The 23,371-nt window shown below is 49.4% G+C and overlaps 3 protein-coding genes across 5 annotated transcripts; 1 reads left to right on the top strand and 2 right to left on the bottom strand.

Annotated features, from left to right (window-relative positions):
- Nucleotides 1–8: 8 nt before the first annotated feature.
- On the bottom strand, nt 9–8,889 carry MPZL2 (myelin protein zero like 2). Of its 2 annotated transcripts, XM_075774476.1 has the most exons (7): nt 8,712–8,889; nt 6,546–6,834; nt 4,203–4,369; nt 3,359–3,569; nt 2,960–3,104; nt 2,409–2,496; nt 9–1,861 (listed from the first exon to the last, which is right to left on the bottom strand). In XM_075774476.1, exons 2-6 carry the CDS (start codon nt 6,598–6,600, stop codon nt 2,436–2,438), a joined length of 639 nt encoding a protein of 212 aa, XP_075630591.1. In that variant the 5' UTR covers nt 6,601–6,834; nt 8,712–8,889; the 3' UTR covers nt 9–1,861; nt 2,409–2,435. The 2 variants fall into 2 exon arrangements, with proteins under 2 accessions (XP_075630591.1, XP_010297850.1); XM_010299548.2 differs by lacking the exon at nt 8,712–8,889 and having other exon boundaries at nt 6,546–6,891.
- A 1,194-nt stretch (nt 8,890–10,083) lies between these two features.
- Nucleotides 10,084–16,841, top strand: CD3E (CD3 epsilon subunit of T-cell receptor complex). 2 transcript variants are annotated; one of them, XM_075774477.1, is made up of 6 exons: nt 10,084–10,140; nt 10,258–10,387; nt 12,691–12,885; nt 13,685–13,837; nt 14,938–14,984; nt 15,338–16,841. In XM_075774477.1, the coding sequence occupies exons 3-6, from the start codon at nt 12,867–12,869 to the stop codon at nt 15,392–15,394; spliced, it is 276 nt and encodes a 91-aa protein (XP_075630592.1). In that variant the 5' UTR covers nt 10,084–10,140; nt 10,258–10,387; nt 12,691–12,866; the 3' UTR covers nt 15,395–16,841. The 2 variants fall into 2 exon arrangements, with proteins under 2 accessions (XP_075630592.1, XP_010297849.2); XM_010299547.2 differs by lacking the exons at nt 10,084–10,140; nt 10,258–10,387 and having other exon boundaries at nt 12,300–12,885.
- A 2,641-nt stretch (nt 16,842–19,482) lies between these two features.
- On the bottom strand, nt 19,483–23,355 carry LOC104629353 (T-cell surface glycoprotein CD3 gamma chain). Its single transcript, XM_075774340.1, has 6 exons — nt 23,275–23,355; nt 22,604–23,046; nt 21,238–21,444; nt 20,601–20,732; nt 20,154–20,197; nt 19,483–19,769 (listed from the first exon to the last, which is right to left on the bottom strand). The coding sequence occupies exons 2-6, from the start codon at nt 22,674–22,676 to the stop codon at nt 19,707–19,709; spliced, it is 519 nt and encodes a 172-aa protein (XP_075630455.1). The 5' UTR covers nt 22,677–23,046; nt 23,275–23,355; the 3' UTR covers nt 19,483–19,706.
- Nucleotides 23,356–23,371: the final 16 nt, after the last annotated feature.

Below are 23,371 nucleotides of genomic sequence, written 5' to 3'. Positions count from 1 at the left end.
ACAGTCACTGCTGTCCACAAGGCGTGTTTATTTATGACACACTTGATTGAAAATGAAAATATACAAACAGATAATGTGCCCAGCACATTACAGGTAGAGTTATAAAGTCATAAAGATACTCTTTGAACAAACAGGCTGATGTTTTGATTTGGTGCTGGTTAAATACTGTAACAGCTCTATGGTTTCAATCGTTTGGGGCTTTATTTCAGAGAATCACATAACGGTTTGGGTTAGGAGGGACCTTAAAGACCATCTAGTTCCAACCGCCCTGCCATGGGCAGGGACACCCTCCACTAGCCCAGGTTGCCCAAAGCCCCATCCAACCTGGCCTGGAACACTTCCAGGGAGCCAGGGGCAGCCACAGCTTCTCTGGGCAACCTGTGCCAGGGCCTCACCACCCTCACAGGGAAGAATTTCTTCCTCATATCTAATGTAAATCTCCCCTCCTTCAGCTTAAGGACATCCCCCCTTGTCCTGTCACTCCCTGCCCTTGTCACCAGTCCCTCTCCAGCTTTCCTGTAGCCCCTTCAGGGACTAGAAGGAGGCTCTAAGGTCTCCCCGCAGCCTTCTCCTCTCCGTGCTGAACAACCCTAACTCTCTCAGCCTGTCTCCACGGCAGAGGTGCTCCAGCCCTCAGATCATCTTCATGGCCCCCTCTGGACTTGCTCCAACAGGTCCATGTCTGTCTTGTCCTGGGGACCCCGGAGCTGGACGCAGTACTCCAGGTGGGGTCTCACCAGAGGGGAGCTTTCTGGGCTGTGAGCACGCATTGCTGGGTCATGTTGAGCTTGTTTGCCTTAGAGAGACTAAGTCTATGGACGTACACGCTGGTGATCACCTGGGCAATAAACAGCACCCAGAGAAAGCAAGATACTGGCGTTGTTGTTGGAAGTCTGAACCGTGCTAGAAGCCGTTGAGTGATGCTACCACACCAGACGGTGGTGGGACAGCACACCATCAGAGCATCGCTTGCTCACGGCAGTCTCTGAGCTTGAACCCAGCAGCTGCTGCTTGAACCCAGCCAAAGTTTCAGGGCACCTGCAATGGTGGGTGTAAGGCCGCTGAACTGCGGAAAGAAGCGTCCCGCCTGGCAGTGGCTGGCATGCTCCCTCGGAGGGAAGGGAGGGAGCGGGGCTGGAGAGCCGAGGGGAAAGGAGGTCAGCGTTGGGACGTACCGCAGAGCGAGAGTGATAAAAGGAGGGGAGCTGCCGACGTGCCTGGCCACGTGCTGCACAGCAGAAGGCAGTGTCTTCGGCTACCGTAGTTACAAAGCCTACTGAGGCTGCAAGAGATCAATATGAAAAACGCACTCGCTGGTAAACGTTATCCCTAATAAGAAACAACATACATTCCCAAACTGTAATACTTCCCATTTAAAGCAGCAAAGAGATTTAAAGTACATTGTAGCAACTGGCTGCTCCTCTGATCCCTCATGCAGTCAGTCCTCATTTTAGTGACATCAGAGAGGATTTTGATTTTGAGGGAGGAAAAATAAGGCAACATAAATGCACCTGGTGATTTTTAAGGTGCAAAAGTGTGTCTGCTCAGACACTTTAAAAACCTCTGTCCAGCCAGGTATCTTGGCATTGTGTTCAAATCTTTCGGCATTTTTTCAATCTTCAGAGTAGCTTTCTTCACATTCTGCAGGTGTGAAGATTAAGGAAAGGTCCTTGTTCATGGGGCAAGTTCCTCCTCCTTTGCTTCAATGAAGGAAATATACCACTTATGTTAATGTCATTCTCTTTCCTTGCAAGAATTTCAGGTTGAGCAGGGATGCCACACTCACAGCATGATGCGTCTGTAATTCAGCTTTGTTCTAACATCTGAAATTACAAGCTTTCACCATCTGCTTTAGAAGTACCTAAGAGGAAAGATTATAAGAAAAACAAAGCAGATTCATTACTCAGGGTTATTGTTGAAAATTAAAATAATGGAGGCAACAGCTGATCTCAGATATTGAGTGGGTAAAAACTATGCTGAAATGTTTCAGCAAAGCCAGCAAATCTGGAAATGGTTTCAGCCTTCCTGTAGCCGTTTTAAAACAATAAAGAATAAATGAATCAAAAAGCAGACTCAAAACTGGTGAAAGGAAATTAATTCGTTCCTCTTTATCCACAAAACAGGCATGTCATGGAAAGCAGAAACAACAGCTAGCTTTCCTACAAATGATCCTCAACACTAGGGTGGAGAAATCTCTTCTATAGTTAAGAGGCAGTTCTGTCTCCACTGCCTGTTCAGTTGTCTGTGAAGGCTCCTCAAGAGCAAAGTGTGGCTGTGGTCTCAGTTGTTTCTGCTTATGGCTACCATGACCTGTTGACTGTGAACAGAAGTGAAATACCTAAGTAAAACTGTCTTAGAAAGTCTGCAGTAACACCGAGACATGAATTAGAGAATCTTTGAATGAATACCTGTATTGTATATACCATCAAAGACCTCTAGTCTTCTAATGGACTGGCTTCCTTTTCTTCTCCAATCTTCAGATTCTCCTTTTCTCTACTGTTATAAAAAAAAAGGGAGGGCAAGGGAGAAGAAAAAAAGCCCAAATCAGCATCAGATATCCTGAGCAGTAGAATCATGTTCTGAGTCAAATGTAACATCCATAACATATAAGAAGAAGTTTTATGATAAAATAACAAGTGTGCTACATACAATGACCACAGTGTCAGGTTCATGGAGGAAAGAACAGAGTGATCTTCTGCCAACTACCACCTCACCAGCTGGGTCGTTCTCTGAAGGAGGAGCCACCGTGAAGAACAAGAGCAAAATGAGGACTCGAAAGCTCGTTCATCCTGGGGCTCTGTTCTGACTGCAAGTAAGCAGCCAATAATTGCTAATTGTGTTGGCAGTTTTGCATTGTGGACGCTTATTGTAAGGTCCAAGCCAATGATTCAGAATAGCTACGAAGATATATATATGACAAGCTTTCCCAGAAGCCTTTCTCTCTCTCCTCTGTCCTTACAGTTCAGTGTCTGCCACCTCGATCCTCTTCTCTTGCGCTTTCCTCCGATGATGTCGACAGATAATCACAACTGTCACCACAATGATCATCAGAACACAAGCAGACCCAATAGCCACTGCCAGGAAGTGGATTTCTGAGAAATGCACTGCATGGAGAGAAACCGATAAATGAACAAGAGGGGCACACAGGGGGGTCTTGGTATGAGGCTGGGAACCTGTATCCCTGAATATAGCCTTTCCTCAGCTCCTTGTTCCCTTGTATCCATTAACTACCCTCATGCTTTCTCTTTATAATCCCATTTATTCCATACATTTTCCCAAATGTGGAGGAAGACCTGCCAATGCTTCGCACTATCTATCTAAATTCACATGACACCTGGTGGGGTTCTTGGCCTCTCACCTTTCTGCACAACTCTGAGTCGCACTTCACCAATTGTGCCATCAACATCTGGTGGGTTCTTCACCTGGCAGGTGAATGTCCCGTTGTCAGTGGGCTGCAAATTCCAGATAACAATGGAAACATCATTGCGCTCAATATTCCCATCCCAGGTGACTCGCTCTTTGAACCGTCCAGCAGACAGCTTGTAGGGCTCCTTCAGGTAATAAAATACCTACAAGAAAGAGAGGAAGCTGTCATTCCTATGCACTGTGCAGTCTCTGTGATGGAAGCAGCACGTGCAAATGGAGTGGCAGCGGCTGAGGCACGTGGCCTAAGTTGAGGAGAGCTGTGTTGGCCCAGGCACTCTCCCATGAACTCTCAGACCACTTCAAAAGATAGTGCCTTTGCTCCAGCAGCCGTGCCAGCTCTGTCCTGCTCAGGCCTGAGGCTTCGTTAGGCTATGTTCAGCAGTCTTTCAGTTACAGGCAGTACTACCTGCTTGCCCTGCCACATTGGCCAAGGCAAAACATTCTGTAAGTTGCGTCAGGTGCAGGATGTCAGCTAAGACACAGCGTTCAGCTGTGGTATAAGCAGACATGGTTTGATGAGGGCCTGGATATAGTAACGCTGATTACCCAAAAGTAAACATAAACAATGTTCCTTTAGCCAGGGTCTGTAAAAAAACCTTCTTGCTCAGAGTAATCATTATGAGTAGCAGAGAAGAGGCCCGAGATGTACATGTGCATTTCAGCTGTGCTTGCCCATGCCCACACCTGGAATTGTCGCAGACACTGGGCTTACCCTTGGGATCGGTTTGTTAGGGCAAGTGTGCATCTGCAAAATGGAGTGTAAAGGTCTCACTCACTGGCTCATGAGAGCTCAGGTCCTCGGGCTGGAAGTTCCAGGTCACTGACAGGTGCTGGCTAATAGGGCTGCTGCTGGAAAAGGTGCATTTTAACCGCAGGTTAGTGCCGTTCACAGCATCCACCTCCTTGGAAGTGTGAACTTGCACGGCTGCCGCAGGCCACAGTGCTGCAGGGAAAACAGCAGGGGTTAGAGGTAAAGAAAAGTATTGTCTAGGAGTAAGCTCATCACTTTTCCTTATCTGCATTTAATCTATGCAGGAGCCTGCCTTATCTATCCCTGTCGATATCTTAACCTGACAGTCTAAGCACGTGGATGTAATGAGGTGAGGGAGGTGATCCTGCCTGTGCAGAATCCAAGAGATCCCCTGCGCTTTGTGGATTTTGTCAGTTGATAGGCAAGCTGCACAGTGCTGGTTTCAAGGGAGTTTGCATTCATCTGAACTGCCGGTACGGTGCTTTCTTTGTAGTTTTGTGGCTGCACAGGTAAACGCTTACAGATTTGATAACTGGTTGAGAAAGGACCACTGAGAAGGACTTGCCTATAGGGACAATAGACTGTTTTGGGGGAGAAATGTCTCTCTTCAGGCATGAGCAAACTTGACATCTAGGAGGTACAGTGCTGGTGTAAATGCCACCTCTCCTTAAATACACGCTTGCTCCTGACTGGCACCAAACTATGTAACTTTTCATGTGCTTGTCTGGGTCACATTTTCAAAAGTGAGTGCACTCTACTGCACTCAATTCCCCAAGCAGATTTCTTCAGAAAAGCAGTCCTGCCCTTCCAAGTAGGACTGCTGAGCCCCAATAAACAATTTCTATGTCCGATGCTAGAACTTTCCTTTATAAACTTTGTATTACCAGCCTGACTGTCACACACACTATGGTGAAAACTGCTCTTATTGATGCATGAAGTGCCTGTTAGAAGGTTAATAGCCCAGCTGGACAACTATAGTCAAATATAGTCAGGCTGAGGAACTCTACAGGAAATCCTCAAGGTAAATCTGTCAGCATTTGTTTGTCAAAGAAACATTCTCTGTTAACCAAACCACAACAGCTGCCACTTTAAAAATACGTTAGCATAGAGTTAGACTACCCTAAGAGACAACCAGCAAGAGAGAGAGAGCATCAAAGCACAGAGAGAAGAAAAATGAAAACTAAGAAAACCAAAGGGTTGCTGGTGAAGATGCCTCTCACCCTCAGCCCTAGTTGTCCTCTGGCTTGCCCTGCCGTTCCAGACAGAGTTCAATCACTCTGGCAGAGTGGTGCTACCAAAGCGGTGGTGCTGCAAGTTCTGACTCTTTTCCCTGCGACTGCTGTGTGGCTTGCCTGTCCACTTTAGCTCCCCGAGTTAGTGGGTCCCTTTCCACAAAACAGCAGTGCTGAGCTAAAAATCTTGCTGCTGCTGCTGAAAGGGACAGTCCTCCCTGTTCCTGATCATGTGCTCCCATTAGTTTCCTTTTATGCACTGGTCAAACTAACCCAGCAGAAAAAAAGATAATATTAATAATTTCCTGTCACTTTAGGAAGATGAGTTAACTCATCCCAGAGTGATTCAAGCAAAAAAAAAAGCTTATCTGGGGTTGTAAAATACGGTTTCATAATACAGATGATCAATAAATTTCCTGTATTTTAAAATAATGTATAACCAAAGACTTCCTTGCCAAATTATTTTTTTTTCCTCAAAGGAGAAAAGATTTGAAATGCCAAAACATTGAAGGTGTTCACATTTGAAAACTTCATGGGCAGAGATCCTGTTTCTCATCCAAAGATTTAGTGTCAAATTGTTTCTTTTTAAACTCCTTTAAAAGAACAGCTGTGGGAAATGTGTAAAATACTTTTTTCAAGAGAGATTACCGAGTGTATCTGTCTGCTGATGCATTTGGGAGAGGAGGACACAGTGTTCTTAGATTCCAGGTATATTGATATAAACCACAGAAAATTCAAGCGAGGTTATTGTTGTCGATCTGGAATCATTGCTGTGTAAAGGATCTAAACCCAGTGCTGCTTAACAATCTCTGATTGTCTAGTAACAAAGATAGTGAAAAAAACCATCTAGGAGTAAAGTCCAGCTTCCTGGCAGGAGAGAAAAAGATGTGTAAGCAGAGCTCAGAATGAAATCAGTGTTCTTCTTCCGCTTGAACACACACCTAAACCTGTTTGTCGAAGAAACTCAATCACTTTGTGTTGCTTGCAGTGAACCCTGGACAGAAATAATCACAGCAATCATCCACAAGTATCTGAGACTCCTATAAAGTCGCTGCCTTAATGAGGACAATAGTGAAAGGATCAGAAGAGGAAAGTCAAGATGGCAACTGAGGCCAGACAGTGCCAGGTTTCCTTACCTCGGAGCTGTACCCCAAGAAAGAGCACAGCTCCCAGCCAGCTGGGGCCACACATTGGGAAGACAAGTCCGTACTCCACAGCTTGAGCAGTCCCAGAAAGAGAAATTCGTTTCAGGGTCTCGATAACCAGATGAAAGATGAGTTTCTCAAAGCCTTCCCAGCACAGCAGAGCAAATGCCTTTCTCTTAGCTTGGCCTGCAAAGCAATGTGCGCACTCCTTCCCGCTGGAGTCAGAGAGCACTCCCTGCCCTTGCACTGAAAGGCAAGGTGTGGCCAGCACAGCTCATGTCTGCGTAAAAGAGATTTTCAAGGTAAGATTAATTTCTTCTGCTTCCCATACTCCTTTGCTCTTTTGTGTTGCAATCATCCCTCCTCCCAGCTTCCACTTGAAACCCCTCCCCTCTCCTGGCAGGTAATTTTGCTCCTCAAAGAAAATTTGCCTCAAGGTGTTTACAGATAGCCTGAAGGAATGAGGGCCATTTGTTTGGCAAAATCCTGCAAACAATCCAAAAAAAGCAACCCAAAACAGACAGTCTGTGGCAGCAGTGTGAGCACACATCCAGAGCATGGAAATGTCCTATGAAACACAGCTACCCACAGTAAAATGAAGTGATCATTTTAATGTTACTTAGTTGTAGCCATCCTGCAGGAGAATTGGGAGACTTGTGACGTTCTTGGAAAAGTCAAAAGACAATTACATTGGACATAAGTCCAGCCCGGTGGTAGTCCAGGCACAGCTGGGGAAACCCCACTGTGCTTCACAAGCAGCACAAGGTGCTAGAGAAAGAAACTCAGTGCAACACAAAATATTTTCCTGGAGGCACGTAGCAGTTGTGAGAGCATGAAACTGAGATGTGCATGTGGGTTGGCAAAATAAGGATGTTTGCATTTGAAGACCATAAATCACTTTAACAGCAGAACCTGACGCTGGCTGTGGCTGTGTTTGTGTTTGGTCCATGGTCTAGTTCCAAAAAGTCATCCCAGGTTATGAACTTTCATTGCGACTGATGCTAATTTCCCTCGCAGTGGTGCCAAGGCAGGGACAGGGAGGATGCCCTAACCTCCGGGTGTTTTGAAGGACTCCCTTCAGCTCAGAGCTAAGGTGCAGAGTGAAGGCAGTCTTGCTGTGCAGCAGCGTGGGCTACGACTGGGATGTTTTGGATTACCTGCGACACACCAAGAGGATGTCCGGACTGGCCAGAACAAGGTTTTGATGGAAAGGGGGCAGCAGCAGGACTCTCAGACTTCCTGCCAATGAGTAACCATGTGGACAACTCTCCTCCCATCTGCTGTTGTAACATGCTCGCAGCAGTTTCTGAGGGGAATACTGAATTTATTTTTAACTTTTAAACTTCAAGTTACAAATCTGGCAATGTAAAAAAGCACCGAGGCCATCAGTCTCACGGATTGTCCATGGAACAGCACAGAGAATCTTGTTTCTACTAACACGTCTCTGCTAATAGCGTTGAGATACCAGATCTCTCTTTTCATGGGAATAATTTAGCCACATGCTAACCCTTCTGCATCTCCCCACATTTCTACTCAGTTACTATTACAAAACATCTATGCTTTCATTGCCATCCTAAACACTTATTAGGCTGGGGTTCTTTGGTTGGTTGGTTTGCAAACCGAGGATACTTTTGCCTTTTCAGATTTTTGTTTCGAGTATCTGTAAGGCAGTGCTCAGCAGGCAATTTCCTGCCACCTCCTGCAATCGTCTTTCTGCAAAGCAGCAACTTCTTATCCTCAGGCAGCCCATGCAGAGTCCGGTAGGACAAGCGTGTTTCTTGCTGTAACTGCACTTTGGCCACTCTGGCCACGAAACACCACCACTGGCTCTCACTTAAGATGACATTTGTGTAACGCACAGGTCTGGGAAGAGGGTCTGTTCCGCTCTTTACTTGCAGACTTTCACTAACCTTCAACATCTCGTTTCAAAACGTGCTGACCCCAACTGTTAAGAGAAGGCCATGCCCTGGCACCCTTACTAGTAACAAAAATTCCTGAGTTTTCATTTTGAAACAGAAATAAGTAAAAAAAAGATCGGACAGCTGAAGAGAGCGCCTCAATAAACGAAATAAGGGCCTACAACGTTATCATTAGCCATGTCATTACATGGTGAGCTCTTGGGAAGGAGCAAGAAGCCAGCTCCACCCTCCCAGGCACCTGGAAAGGAGTCCCTCGAGATATGTGCGGCAGGTGCGTCCTTGGGGAAGAAGGGAGCCTCGGCTGGCGTCGCAAGGTCTGCTTGGGACGCGTGCCCTCAAATCCTCACAGCCGTTATAAGCAGCTCTGCCACCCCTGTAGGCTTCAAGCAGAGGGAAAGGGAAAGACGGTGCGTTCCCACTTCGTTCATGCCAGCACCGCTGCTGGAAGCAAAGCTTGGAAAGGCCGCTGCCCCGTCCCGTGGAGGTCTCTGCCCGCCCCACCGTCCAAGTCTGGCAAGAGCAGCCGGCGTGGGAGCAGAGCGCTGGAAGGGGTAGGAGCCCCCTCTAGTGGAACCAGGCCGCTGCTGCTCGGGCTGCCCACCCCGCGGGCAGAGCTCCCTTACAGGAGGCGCTGCAAAGCCGCCGGGTGAGCCAGTGTCTTCTGAGCAGGGTCCTCTGAGTCCAGAGGTGTCTTCTGAGCACAAGGTCTGGACTCCTCCCGGCTGGGCACGGAAGCGTGTCTCAGGCTTTCGGGACGGCTTTGCGGCACCATGTTCCCTTCTGCTTTCAGCAGCTTGAGAGACACAGGCTTACTCCAAACAGCCTCAGCCTTCTCCCTTGAGAGGGCTGCTAGACTGGTGAACAGACAAGCCTAAATGTCATTTAAAGAAATAAAGCTGATTTTGTTGTAGGTGCCATTTGTAACGTGAGTACGAATGCTGCATGAAAATGCGGACTAGCTTTTGCAGTCTTATATTGAAACTGGAGAGAAACAGCAACACAGTTAAGCAAGTTCCCTCCTAGCAGGAGAGCATGTCATCGAGTATCTGTTGGGAGCAGAGTGTTAGCTTCAGGTCAGAGGTTTGCAGCCAGGCTTGCGGTGCTTAGCCACCGCTTTTGCTGTGCTCCGCACTGTCAGTATGTGCGGATAGGCAAGTCTGGGTGAGGAGCTGGCAAATGCCACTCTTGAAGAGGCAGCAGGAATAAATGGGTTCTGTTAGAGCGAAATAACAAAAGCAGAGTCTAGATTGCATCATCAGTGACTAAACCCCCCAGGTTTTACAGCCTGGCACTTACAGGCTCATTTCTGCTGGCTGTACAGTGTTTCTAGGTGCTGAGCTTCTTGTAGCATTTCTGGTTCCTTTGTTTATTCCCTTGCTATGTTAAATTGCTTGCAGTAGTTTGAACTTAGAAACGCTCACTTTGAAAAGTTGTTAGGAAGGTCCTGATGGCAAATCTGATCCAGGCTCGGTTCTCTCTCCTGCTGCTCCTTGGGCAGTTACAACAGGTCTCCGGAAACTCAAACTGGGCTGGTGCAGAGCAGCCACCCCTTGCTGTCAATGACGTTCCGTGAAGACGTTTTGAGCCTCCGCACTTCCTGACATGGGCTCATTTTACCAAACGTGTTCTCTATCTTTCTTGCCTGCTTGCAGGTTTCACTGGAAACAGTGAGTCTCCCCAGCACTGCTCAGTTCATTGCTGTACACAATTCTGGGAAAAAGTCTTGGGCCTCTTTCTTGTAAGAGAGAACTTGAAAAGGCAATGTCTTCTTTCTTCCCTCACAGCCAGCCTCAGTGATGCCAATCTGATGTGGTAGAGAAGAGCAAGAGAAGGAGGAATACGAAGATGAGGTTGGAGCAGTCCTTGCCTCTCCTGGGACTCCTACTGTGCATGGGTGAGTACAGCTGGCCAGAAGCCCACAGGGACCAGGAGGGTGGCTGCCCAGGGGCTGCAGAGCAGAAAGCATCGGGGTGTGCGATCGGTTTTGCAAAGTACCTGTAGCCACATCTGCAACTGGCATGTGCAGTGCCTGTAGAGCTGCTGCTCTCCAGAGTGAGCGATCCCTTCAGAGGGCAGGGACAGAGAAATGGGAATCCGATGCTCTCAGGCTGGAGAAAAGAACCTAAAGTCCCTAGTGAATTTTTCCTTACTAGCTGATTCACTAAGACGCCTGGTCTCCAAACGTCATGCAGCAGGGTTGGAGTTTGATGCACTTCTTTCTGCAGCAATGTGAGTGATAAGGTTCTGTGGTTTTAATTTTGTTTTTTATGCTTTATTCATACACTTTTCTTAATCCGTTTTGTGATCATGGGTAACTAGCTTCAGTTCCAATGCACGGTGATATCATGGGAGCGGTAGCAATTTCCATGGTACCAGTTTGAACTGACCAGTATTTAGAAAGCTGGTTTAGGATGAAGTGCAGACTATTTGTAAAGACTATAAAAACCCCCTGGTAACTATGAGAGATAAGTTTGAAAGATAATTAAAAGATACTATACTAGGACTACAGCTACTCTGCCAATGTGCTGCAAATACCAACTGCTATTCTTTGAGAAGATTGAAAACATTTGGTTTAGCAATGGCTTGTTCTTTTTTCAAATTTAAATTCATCTTCTATAAAGAAAAAAGCATCAAGTCACCTTCTCTCCAGCCAAGTCCTATGCCTGCGGAGTTTCAAATCTACAATTTTGTTACAAGTAACTCCTATTGTAAAGCCAGAATTACTGGGATGAGACAACAGCGCTGAGCACATGTATACAGGTCATTCCTTTATTTGCTTATTTTCTATCAACAAATGTCTTTAAAGCAAATCACAAGTCTGATTCAGACCTCCTAAAAACTGTTTCTGTAGTACTCCAGCTCCAGAGACTTCAGTGGAGCTACTTGTTTCCTACCAAGAGAAAAATCACACAGATAAACTGCTTTACAGAGTTAAATCAAGTGTGAGGGACCAATCCTCCAGTGAGTACACTCCTGCAGAGGACACTGGTTCTTACTGCAGAAAGTGGGCATGATTTTCCAGCAGTCTTTAGTCCATGATAATAAAGCAAAATTGTTGGGTGTACAGCTTGCAATAACGCTTTTTCTAAACTGGGTCAGAAAATTACTCAAATTTCCATTCTGCCTTAGTCCGTGTTAAAGATGGCTTCCAAAGGAAAAGACTTCATTGCAAAACAACATCCTGTCTCAGCTAACAGAATGCTTCTAATGCCTTTAGCACAAATAGAGGAGTAGAAACATCTCTTTCAAGCAGCTGAGTTCAGAAAGGATTTCCTTCAAGTAGGAAAAGTGTATGATATCAGCAGCTAAATTACTTAACACTTACTGTTCTTTCTTTTGTAGTTGGCACCGCAGCTCAGCAGGGTAAGTGTATTTTACCAGCATTCTTAACTATGTAGTATGATAAAAAGACCAACTATGCCTCACAAGTGAGGACTAAAAAGTCAAATGCAAATATTTGAATTTTGTAAATATTGTAGGACAGGAAACATTCCCTGTTCATCAATTGTTACTGATCTCACTGATTTGAAAAACTGGCTGTCGTCAGTTGTCCCTAATTATTGCTAGTGATCCCCAAGCAGGGTTGGGCATTTCTTTACAGCACAAGGAGTAAAGTAACAACAGGCTGATTTGTTAACACTTACTGTTCTCTCTTTTGCAGACGATACCGAAGACCCGAAGGGTAAGTGTATTTTACCGGCATTCTTAACTATTCAGCATGATAAAAAGACTGCAGATGCCTCACAGGTGAGGACTAAAAGACAGATAGAAATATTTGAGTTCAAGCAGTATTTCAGGAGGGAAAAAAATACTGTTGGTTAGTTGCTGCTGTCATCACCGATCAGAAAAATGAGCTGTAACTAGTTGCCCCTAATTACTGTTAGTGGTCTCCAAGCAGGGTTGGCCATTTGCAGAGAGCAGCAAGCATATGGATAAAGAGAACAATGAATGGCAGGTGGCCAGGCTCTCTGACACAAAGTTGAACACTATGCGATGGTGTTTTGATACCATTTAGTGTTTTGCAAAGAATCAGTGTAAAAAACTAAAGGAAAGCATGCACGCAGAAGACACATACACAGGGAATTTACATTACACCATGAAATCAAAGGTTTGGCAGAGCAAAGTGTCATGGTGGGATCAAGGGTGGGCAGGGAAGCCTGCTCAGAAGCCATTTGTAATGCTGATTTCCCTTCTCATGGGCCCACCGTCCGATAAAGAATTCCTGGTGGAGATCTCCGGAACCACGGTGACAATCACATGTCCCTTCAGTGATCCCACATCCTGGGAGTTAAATGGGGTGAACCAAGCTAAGAAGGATGCAAAGCATGTTATAGAGAACCATGACAGCTCTCCTGTCAATGTGAGTTGTACAAAAGATGGAAAGAAGTATGAAATGTACCTGAACGCCAGAGGTGAGTGAAAAAGCACTCAGTCTACAGGCTAAAGATAAACTCTATACATTTCAGTGATGGGTATTAGGACCTGAGACCCAACTTTCAGTGCTGCTGGACTGGGTGAATGCGATTCTGCTGAGGCCCTTCCAGCATTGTGTGGGCATTAAAAGAGTGCAAGAGTATGTTTTTGGCAAAAGGAATCTCCCTGCTCTCTATGCCTTTCTCTTCCTCTGTCCTCAAGCTGGTTGCATGTCAATGGTTCCCACATACACAGTGCATGATCTTTTTTTATAGGCCTTCTGCTGTGCTACAGGGCAAGAGTAATGTCTGTCACAAGGGCCAGAAGCATTTCTTTCCTTGCAGAGTGGAAACCTCCCATCTGGAGCACATATCCTGGTTTCTATGACCCATCAACCAGGGGGAGTTTACTCCCACCCTGACAGAGTGATTTAAGCCTCTGAGCCTTTTGAAATTTGGGCTGCTGCTCTGCATTCAGGACTTAGACTCCAGCATAGGCAGAGGAGAGCAATGATCTAGGAGATGTTTTGCAGTCTCTGGCTCGGGCCATGCAAACCGCAGAGGGTAGTGAAGGAGGTTACACACACCAGTCCCTGGTCTGTGCCTGTTTGCAGACCAAAATGGCGGGGTGGATAGAACAGTCTCTGCCGCCCCCCCTTCCTCTCTGTTTGCTCTTTTCTCCTTCCCACCCAGAACTGTATCTTTTCTGCTAGCACTAAGCAGATGAGTGAGGCCTGGACTTTCCGTGCTGGAAAGGAATGGTGCCGTCTCTGAGCACCTTCATCTCTCCTTCTGGCAGTGTGCGCAAACTGCGAGGAGCTGGATGCCTTGGCAGTGACGGGGATCATCACTGCAGATCTTCTCATCACCTTCGGGGTGCTGATTCTGGTCTATTACTTCAGCAAAGACAGGAAGGGGAGAGCGAGCGCTAGTGCTGGCGGTCGGCCACGAGGTAAGAGCCATTTCAGGCATCTCTGCTTTCCATGATGTCCGCTAAGCACTAAATTAAGCACTCGCCCCTACCGAGTGACTGAGCCTCCTCTGTTCCCCCCAAGCCTCCAAGACCTCGCCAAACAACACTCCTGCTTGCCACATCTCCTGCTCCGGGCTGCCTTCTTGTATGGGATGAGTGTGGCTGCCGTGTTGTGTCAAAGGCTTCCTGCGCACAGGGAACCATTTCACAGGCTGCTGCGCAGCAGTGTTGACTCTGTGCTGAAGCAAACTCTGTACGGCGGATGCTCAGCTTGCAAGTGTAGTTGCAAACCCAGCCTGGCCCTGGCCCGCTCAGCTGCTTCTCTCAGGCAATCAAAGACCAATTATTAGGCCCACACACAGAAGATGTGATTAGAAATCGTGGTGTTATTAAAACTATACGTTTTCATTTCTGGGGCCATGGTTTGGTGACCCAGTGGGTCCAGCAGTGGGGCTCCTGGGTTATAAATGCTGGGGTAAAATGATGCAGGGTGGTGACCTCAAGATGCTGGTTCAGATTCGTTCAAGAAGTGCTGATGATGACATTTGTGCCAGGACACTGTCTGTCAGACAAGTACCATGAGTGCTCACCAGCCGGGCTTTGTGCAGATCAGGCATCGCCACTTTTCCCCTTGCCTCTACAAAGCTGATGTGCCTCTTTCGGCATGTCTAAGTTCCCTCTTGTGTGCTTACTGTGCGTATCGTGTACTGGGTTCAACAGAACTGTGATGATGTGCTCGTGCCTGTGCAGCTTGCTGAGGCAGAGGAGTATAGATCTGGTATCCATATCGTGGAACTGTGGCCCGGGCCTCTGCTTATGGGGCCTTCTTGTTCTGAAGTATTTCTTCCCAGCCAGGAAAGCCAGAAATTTACCCTTTCTAAAAGAAAGCTGATTTCCTCCGAAATTATGATAAGGCCTCCTGCCTGCAGCAGTCGGGCCTTTAAAAGCTCTAAGCTCATAATAAAGCCATCCAAGTTGACCCATGGTATGCATTACCGTGGGATCATCTCCCTGAAAGTCCCTCATGCTGTCTTACAGGAATTATCACCAAGGATGACGTCTCTTTACCTCTGTTGCAGGTCAGAAGATGCAGCGTCCTCCCCCTGTTCCAAACCCGGACTATGAGGTATGGAGAACCTACATTTTTTTTCCATCTCTCTTTGCTGGTTGGGGAGGCGTAGCCAGAGCTGGGAATCTGTAGCACTTATCCTTTTTGCTCCTTTGAAGAAGCATCCAGTCAACCTCCAGGCTTTCCTGGGAGCAGAGGAAAAAGGTGGTGAGGGTGGAGCCCCTTCTCCTGGTGCTGACACAAGGAGTCGGGAGCAGAACTGCAGCTTCTTGTGCAGGCTACCAGAGCAGCACTACGCCTGCTCCCTCTGTTGTGGTTTTCTCCATGTATTGTGTGGACCGAGACTCTGGTGGTGTTTTGAGGGTGTGTTAATAAGGATTCCCTAACTAACATCTCTGCTCTTCCCACAGCCCATCCGGAAAGGCCAGCGGGAAGTGTATGCAGGCCTGGAATCCAGGGGCTTCTGAAATTCCCACGGATAACAGGCTGGGAAACAGCAGCAGAGGGGCTAAGTGCTTCTGCCCAGCTCGGTACCGGTTTTCTGCAGGCCTGCTGAGGCTCAGGCGTTTTGGGGTAAGCCAAGCGGCTACACGGGACAGGCGCCCTGCTGCCATCCGCCGTCCCACCCCGATGTCTTCCTTTGGCCTTTGTTTTGACATTAGGGACAAGAAACAAATGAGCACATTGGCAAGAGAAGTTTTCCTTCTCATTAAAGAACTGCAGCCTCACCCGTGGTTCCTGGCCTCCTTTTCACTCACACTTCTCTCTCTGCTCCAGTTGCCTGTCCAGGTTTTCCCTCCCCTTTAATTTCCGCTCTGAGTGCCTCCACTTGCTCCCCATGCCTGTGTAGCTCGTGGGCAAAGAGCAGGTCCTTCTCAGAGTGAATGGCCTCTGACCTTGTCCTGCTCTGATGTTAATAGCCTACCTTCCTTTTGCTGCCCAGGACTGTAACAGAGGCGGTCAGCACATGAAAACCTTAATGGTACATTTTCATAGAAAAGCCAAGCTTCAAGGTTTGAATGAAAATATTGCAGCAGTTTTCCTTTAAAAAAATGAGAAGCACTTCTATCAGTACATGCAGCCCGACCTGTCCATCCCTAGTCCTTCTTCTGTAGGAACTGAGTGGGGCTGAGTACCACTTTGCAACCAGTGACCTTTATGTTTCATACCTTCAGCAGAGCATCCTCATAGGGTCACGTAAGGATTGGGCACCTTCCCAAGCCATCTGAAAGCCTCCTGTTAGGAAATTTAGGTGCTTGGCTTAAATCTTTGTTGCCGTTAAATAGTGGGGCTCTTAGATATTTCAGCTAAGATTTGAACCGCCACTTAGCAAGGAACATCAGCTTTGCAGTCTGACTGAGACAGCACAATAGGGATTTTCATGTTTCCCAGATTGGAACACAGACCCTTTTGCTCAGCCCAAGGACGAGCACTCTTGCTCTGAAACAGCTTATTCGCTGGAATCGAAATGAATGCATTGGGGCCACAGAGATAAAGCCCAGGACCTACAAAATCCAAGAGAGCATCAAACCATCAAACCCTTTTGCTAGGCTGTCCTTCTTGTCCCAGAGACTTCATGGACTCCATTTTTACCGATATTCTATAGTGTAGTCTAGGATAAACACATTTCTTTGAGTGTGTTGTACCCTAAGGGGTGTACAAGTACATTTGCTGGTGGAGTTTCATTTTCCAGAGCTATCGCTCTTAGAGATTCTTGTGATTTGTCCTTTGCTGCTGCTCTTTCTCTCCCCATTTCAGCTCTGTAACCTGAATTCTGCCTGGGTTGTGTTAGAAAGATGGTGGGCTGCTTTGCCATTGGTAAAGATCCATTTTAACTTTTGTACATAAAAAAGCATAAAAAATTTATGTATGACATGTAAAAACTGTAGGATATTAATAAAATAGGAGACAGCACCACCTGGTATGCATTGGAAAAGATTTCCCCTGTGGGTTTGTCTCTGTTAAATAAAACTAGTTCTTGTTAAGGGGATTTCCCAGATCAGGAGTGAGAGCTTCTGTGGGTCTGTGTTGCAGTAGCCTCTGAGGGGTTTGGGAGCAGACAGTGCCAGGATGGAGCGAACGGGGGGGCAACTACACGTAGAAAAATGCACTACTGTGCCTAGGAGAGCAGGGCCTGAGAGCAGGGCTGGGGGAAACGGGAGCTGGGGAATGGGACTGGGGCTGCTGTCTGTGAGCGAGTGAAATAGCTGAGGTGCCATGCACTCGACATACAGATTTTAAAAGCAGCGGTTTCCAAAGCAGCAGCAACGGGACAGGTAGTAACTTAAGGGGAAGGGCCCGAGAGGTGCTGTGATGCCTGGGAACGTTTCTGGTCTAACACTGGCCAAGTGAGCCATGTTTCTGTTGCTCTGCAGAGCAACAGCTCTGAAGAAAGGAAACAGCAGCAGAGATGGGGGCTGGGGGTGGTTTAACCCTTGAGTTTCAGCATGGGGAGACGTATACCCAGCAAGTTTCACGCTTCAGATTGCTGTGCTTACCCTACAGGATGTGGTTTTAAAAGCAGCACAGCTGGGTTTACTATACAAGGCGCTACACATCTAGGAGGGAGATTGTAAGATACAAAGAGCACTAACCTCCGGCAGCTCTAAAACCACTCTGGGCCACGTTCTCAGCTTCTGCAAGACATCACTGTTCCAGGGATGCTTGCTCAGCCCAGCCATATAGCCCATTGCCATGAATGGGATGTGAGAAGCTTGGAGCACTCTGGGTGTACGAGGTCTAAATTTTGCTTCAAGCTACACCCCAATGCTTCTGCCACCATTTATGGGGCTGCGTGTTTGCCTAGTGTTTGCCTCAACCAGTGCCACCGCATGCTCTCCTTATCTCAGTGGGATCAGCGCCCATCCAGTGACAACATCTCTCTGCCTCTGTGCTTAGCTGCACTACGGAAATATTTCTTTGTCCTCCCAAGGGTGAGGTGCTGAGGAGCCTCTCACAAACAGATGAGTTGTAAATGTTGTCCCTGCTGTGTATTTGATTTGTGTAGAACATAGCCACCCACTCTGCTCTGGGTTTCTCCTGCTCTTTGTGTGTGGTTAGCCACCTTTGCTCATTGCTTTTAGAACTGACTGTGACAGAAGTGCTATGAACTAGGCAGTCTGGTGGTCACTTTTTTTATGAGGTCCTACCCTGATGGTTTTGCAGACCAAAGACAGGTATTGGCATATTCTACCTGCAATGGCAATGGCTCACCCTTCACTGTTGCAAGTTAGAGCAGAAAAAAACACTAAGATATTATTTGGTTCCTGTGAAGAGCAAAACATCATCGCATAAAGAGCCAACACCATAGGAAAACACCTCCTTTTCTTGTTCACTGTCCACAAGGCTGATCACAAACTGATTCCTGTAAGAGTACATGGGGTGCACCCACAGCTTTGCACAGCCTCTGTGTTGTTTGCTGTGTCAGACGTGTCACAGATTTGTGGCCAGTCTTTACTGAGTGTTAACTCTTTCGGTGCTTACTTTGTACCACTGAGTCACAATGCAATTCACAGCCTGGTGCTCTCTAAAGCCTGTCACCCAGATTCTTAGAAAAGCAGGAAAACAACCTACAGGTGTGTGCAACTGGCACATGGAGGGTGACCTGGTTTCTGAGGTTTCTAACTGCTAGCTGATCCTGTCTGTTATCTGCCTGCCATTTTGGCCATAGTCAGACCACGTTAGCTGTTTCTGCTCAGAGCTGGGGAGCGGGGACCTTGCCCGGAAGAGCTGGGTTGGTGTGGGAAGACCCAGTGCTGCTCAGAGTCTGGAAGGGCAGTTGAGATGGGAAAGGCTCTGAAAGTTTGTTCGACTGCATTCTGTACTCAACACAGTGGGATGGCTACTGAGCCTGAAAAAGGGGTTGCCGAATGCCCCGTGAAAGATTCCTGGCCTGGTCACAAAGGTGAGTCACTCTCCAGTGGACTGCAGAGGTGGAATGTGTGTGGGGAGCGCGGACTACCTCTGGCCCTCGCTGCCTGGCCAACTCTGCTGCCACGTGTTTTGCACGGTCTCTGCTGCAGTTTTTGTGCCCTGTGCTGTTTCCATTTCCTCTTTGGGCTCAGCCCCCGCAAGCTCTTCTGGAGAGCCAGCATAGCCTCCTGCTTTGCTTATGCTTTACTCCTCTGAGCACTGAGGCAACTTGCAGGCTGGCTGGGTGCCCGGGACCCGGCAAGCCTCTGCGGTTTGGAGTCTGTGATTAGATGCCAAACCCTGCATGTGCAGAGGAAACATCCTCCTGTCCTCCCTGCTGCTAGCCCCCCAGCTCTGTGCAGGGGGCTGAGGCACGCAGGCATTTTGCAGGGGTGACACAGACCTTGCTAAGCATCGCTGTGCTCACGGTGTCCCCACTCCAGCAATGGACCCGGATGTTATTTGGATCCTGGCACGGAGAGGTGGCACAGCCATGGGCACCTGCCTGCACTGGCAGAGCAGTGTCCTACTGGGACAGGCCTCGTGGCTCTGCAAGGATCCAGGCAGATCGCATCCAGCGTGCACCTTCCCCAGCGACCGCAGGGCTCCCCAGGCTGCAACACAACTGATGGAGCAGGGAGGCTATGGGATAGGCTCATCTTTAATCAAAGGGATACAGAAGTGCAACAGGTCACGGAAAAAGCAGAGTGCTACAAGCAGCCCATCCTGGCAAGGAGCTGGAGGGCTCTCTAGGTACAAACCCGCACTGTCTTCTACGAGCACTGAGCTTACGAAGGCACTGGTGGTGACTTTGCTGTAATATCATTCCTGGTGTGAAGAAGCCACGGGTCCCAGCGTCTTCCCACTTCACTTGCGGGCCTTGACAGGTGCCAGCCGGCTGTACTGTCCATCGTCCCGCTCGCCAAGGGGCTAGGAGGAAAAAAAAGGCGAGATGAGCTACAACTGTGTCTGTCCAGCCCTGGGAGGGAGGGTACAGGGAAGCTGGCCCAGCCCTCCCTTTGCCAAGCTTTTGGCAAGCTTTCCCTCCCTGCACACAGAGCTTAACAACCCCAGACAGTAAGAGGCAGGGGGCAGCTGAGCTTGCCCCATCCTCTGGACCACTCAGGGGGAGGCGGCTGCATCACCCCAGCAAAGAGCAATCTCCAACGCAGCTCTGTGTCTTGTGGCATCGAGTATCCCCCAGCAGCTGTGCTGTCATGGCATCACCGATCCCACCGTGCCGCCCCACGCTGCACAGAGGTGCTGAAGCCCAGTGTCCCACACACACACATGCATGTGCGCACCCCTGCTCACCTGGTAGAGCTGCTCGTTGGCAATCAGGTTCTGCCTGTCAGAAGCTAAATGAAGAAAGAGGGTGGTCAAGGATCAGGGGAGTCATGGGCAGCATGGTAAACATTTGCAAACAAATCCAAGCGGCCCACTGCTTTCAGCCCTGTGCTTTTACTTCCTCTGGGAGGCTTGGTGGAAAGCCCCTGCAAGGCCTCAGATGTTCCTGTGCCACTAGCTGCTGTCCCTGGGATGATGTTTTGGTGAACCTGGTGCAGCCGATGGCTTCTCCCGGGAAGCTGAGCCAGGGGCAGGAGGGGTACACGGAATACTCATGTGGATTCCTACCCTAGACACGCTGTGTGCTGGCTGCTGCCTGCAGTGACTGGGCTCTGTGGGCCCTAGGTACCATGCAGAGAAGCGCAGGCACTTCCCGTCCCCACCTGTGGGCAGCCAGTGGGGCTCTCCTCTCACCTCGTGACATGCGTCCCTTGTCCTGGCCGGTGATGCAATACACAGCAACTGCCAGGAAGACGGTGGCCACGACGTCTGCGACCACGATCCCCGAGATGGTGGGAGCGTCCACTTCAATGCAGTTCTGGCACACTGGAAGCCCAAAAGGACACAAACACTGAAAGCAGGGCCATGACCAGGACCCTGCCCCTTGGCTGCCTCCACCCTGCCGTCAGGGCCAGTGTGAGCCCAAAGCACTCAGCCAGCTCTGCTGGTCCAGGCAGGCTCCAGTCCCAGGGCAAGAGACCAGGGATTAAGTTTGGCTTGCTGTGTGACCCAAGGCAGTGGTGCAAGCTGCCACGTGTCCCCAGCACTTAGAGCAGGCCACAGCGGGGCCAGCGAGTGGCTAGCAGTGAAGTGGAATGAGTGCCAGGTTATGGCACTAAATGAGGCTACAGGGCTCTCCTGAGGACACCGCATGCAAGTGAACGTGAAGCTTGGCCGTTCCTGTGGGCAATCTAGCACAGGAGCTGTCAGGACTTCTGCAAACTGGTGGAATCACCCTCAAACTCTGGGAAATCAGTAGCTCCCTCAAAAATTTCCTTGGGTGGAAACTCCAAGCAGTTCTGGCTCTAGAAACCAGGCTTGCAACACTTACTTCGATAGTGCACCTGGAGAGGGACACTTGACTTTCCGCCCATTGCGCATGTATAGATGCCTCTGGGATCATCGTAAATTGCACCCAAGTCCAGCTGTGTTGTGTTTCCTATCTCAGTCTCGTCTTTCTTCCATATGACTTCACTTTGGCTGCCCACACATTGCAGGAACACCTTCCCACTGGCTTCTTTCACGATTACTTTCTGTCCTATAAAAAAAAAAGGAGAGCAGAGAGCTTCACAGCTGAGTTCTCCACCCTCACAGTGGTGCGCAACTCAAGAGATCTCATTCATGGAGATGGCTGTTGTAGAGGCCATCACCTTAGGCTGTCCCCTGAGCAGTGGAAAGGACACTGCAAACAAAAAGCTCTGCAAAAAGCAGACTACCCAGTGGAAAAGTAGTCCAGTGTTCAACTGGTGGTTACGTTGGTGCAGCTCTGGGTAGTTGAGAGATCCGAATTCCCTTAGAGTGAAAGCTAAGTGGAATGGGGCATCTACCTGGACTCCAGACTGAATGTGTGTGACCCTCATCCCACACACAGATCACATTGGTATTCAAGTGCAACTGCAGTGAGAGACGTTTCAGCAGAAAGTGGAACATTTCCACCAGCAGGGATAGGAACCGAGCCCAAATGGGGAGGGAAAAACCCATTTGTTTTTTTACCCAATAGTAAAAAAACATTTTTAGTGAAAAGCATGCAAAAAACTACACAGAATTGCTTCCGTGGCCCAAAAGCATCACCTGCAGAGTTTGCAAATGGAGAGTAAATTCCCTGTCTTATTTGGTGAGTGCTGGAGCAGAGTACACAGTACAGCCTCTCCTGCTTGTGTGTTTCTGCCAGGCACAAAGCCCGTGGCTACTTTCGTCTACCACCACGGCGCTGCCAAGTGCAACTTTATGCGCTCTGTCACTGCAAGGCAGGTTTGAGCCATCGCAGATAGCCAGGGAGTAACGTGCACGGTTCTGGACTGTGACAGCAATGGTCCAGGGCAGGCAGAGTTGTCACAGCGATCCCGTCCTCATGGACCATTGCACTGATCCGCTCCCTTCTCCCCATCGACATTTATGAACCTCACGTCAAGGTGCCTCAATGGACAACCCCAGCAAGCTGTGGGGACCTGCTTCCCACCCTCCCAGCACCGCAGAGACACCCACAGTATAAGCAATACGGGCTGGCATTCTCCAGGGACCACGGTGAGCACCCAACCGGCATGGCTGCAGCCTCGCCATCCGCCGGGGTCCCTCGGGTACGCCACGCCGGGGGTCTCCACATACTGCGCTGGTCTGCGCGGCACCACTCCCGTTTCAGCCGTGGGGCGCAGCACCGCAGCAGCCGGTGGGAAGCGACTGACACCCCGGGGACTTACCTTGGACACCCCAGCTGGCCACGGCCAGGCTGGCAAGGAGCACCCAGACGCCCAGGGCCCTTCCCCTCCACATGGCACGAAGTAGTGGCGGCTCTTTTCCGCGCTCAGAGGAGAGGATGTGGAGAGAGCTCCTCGCCACTACACGCCACCCACCCCGAGATCTTTGTCGGGTACCGGATGCCGGGGGCTGGAGCCTCCCTCCCTCCCTCCCCGCCCCAGCAGCTGGGGGATGTCAGAGGTGCCCTGGGCCTGCCTCCTCGCCCCAGCACAGCCGTGACGCCCGTGGAAAGGCAGGGGAGGACAGGTGGCCCGAAGGTGCTGTGTGCCCCGGCAGCCGTGGACACACAGCAGCCGTGGGTCCTCCCACAGCCACGGACCTCCAGCAGCCGGGGTCCCCAAGCAGCCATGTGTCCCCCAGCAGCCATGTGTCCCCCCGCAGCCACCTGTCCCCCCGCAGCCACGGAACCCCGCAGCCGGGGTCCCCCAGCAGCCATGTGTCCCCCAGCAGCCATGTGTCCCCCCGCAGCCACCTGTCCCCCCGCAGCCACGGAACCCCGCAGCCGGGGTCCCCCAGCAGCCATGTGTCCCCCTGCAGCCATGTGTCCCCCCGCAGCCATGTGTCCCCCTGCAGCCATGTGTCCCCTTGCAGCCATGTGTCCCCCCGCAGCCACGGAACCCCGCAGCCGGGGTCCCCCAGCAGCCACGTGCGCCCCCGCGGCCACGGAGCCCCGACGCCCACAAAGTCTGTCCCACGCCGGCCGCCGTAGT

This window comes from Balearica regulorum, chromosome 23, assembly GCF_011004875.1.
Source record: "Balearica regulorum gibbericeps isolate bBalReg1 chromosome 23, bBalReg1.pri, whole genome shotgun sequence".
Classification (NCBI taxonomy): domain Eukaryota; kingdom Metazoa; phylum Chordata; class Aves; order Gruiformes; family Gruidae; genus Balearica; species Balearica regulorum.
This window is presented reverse-complemented; position numbering and strand designations above follow the sequence as displayed.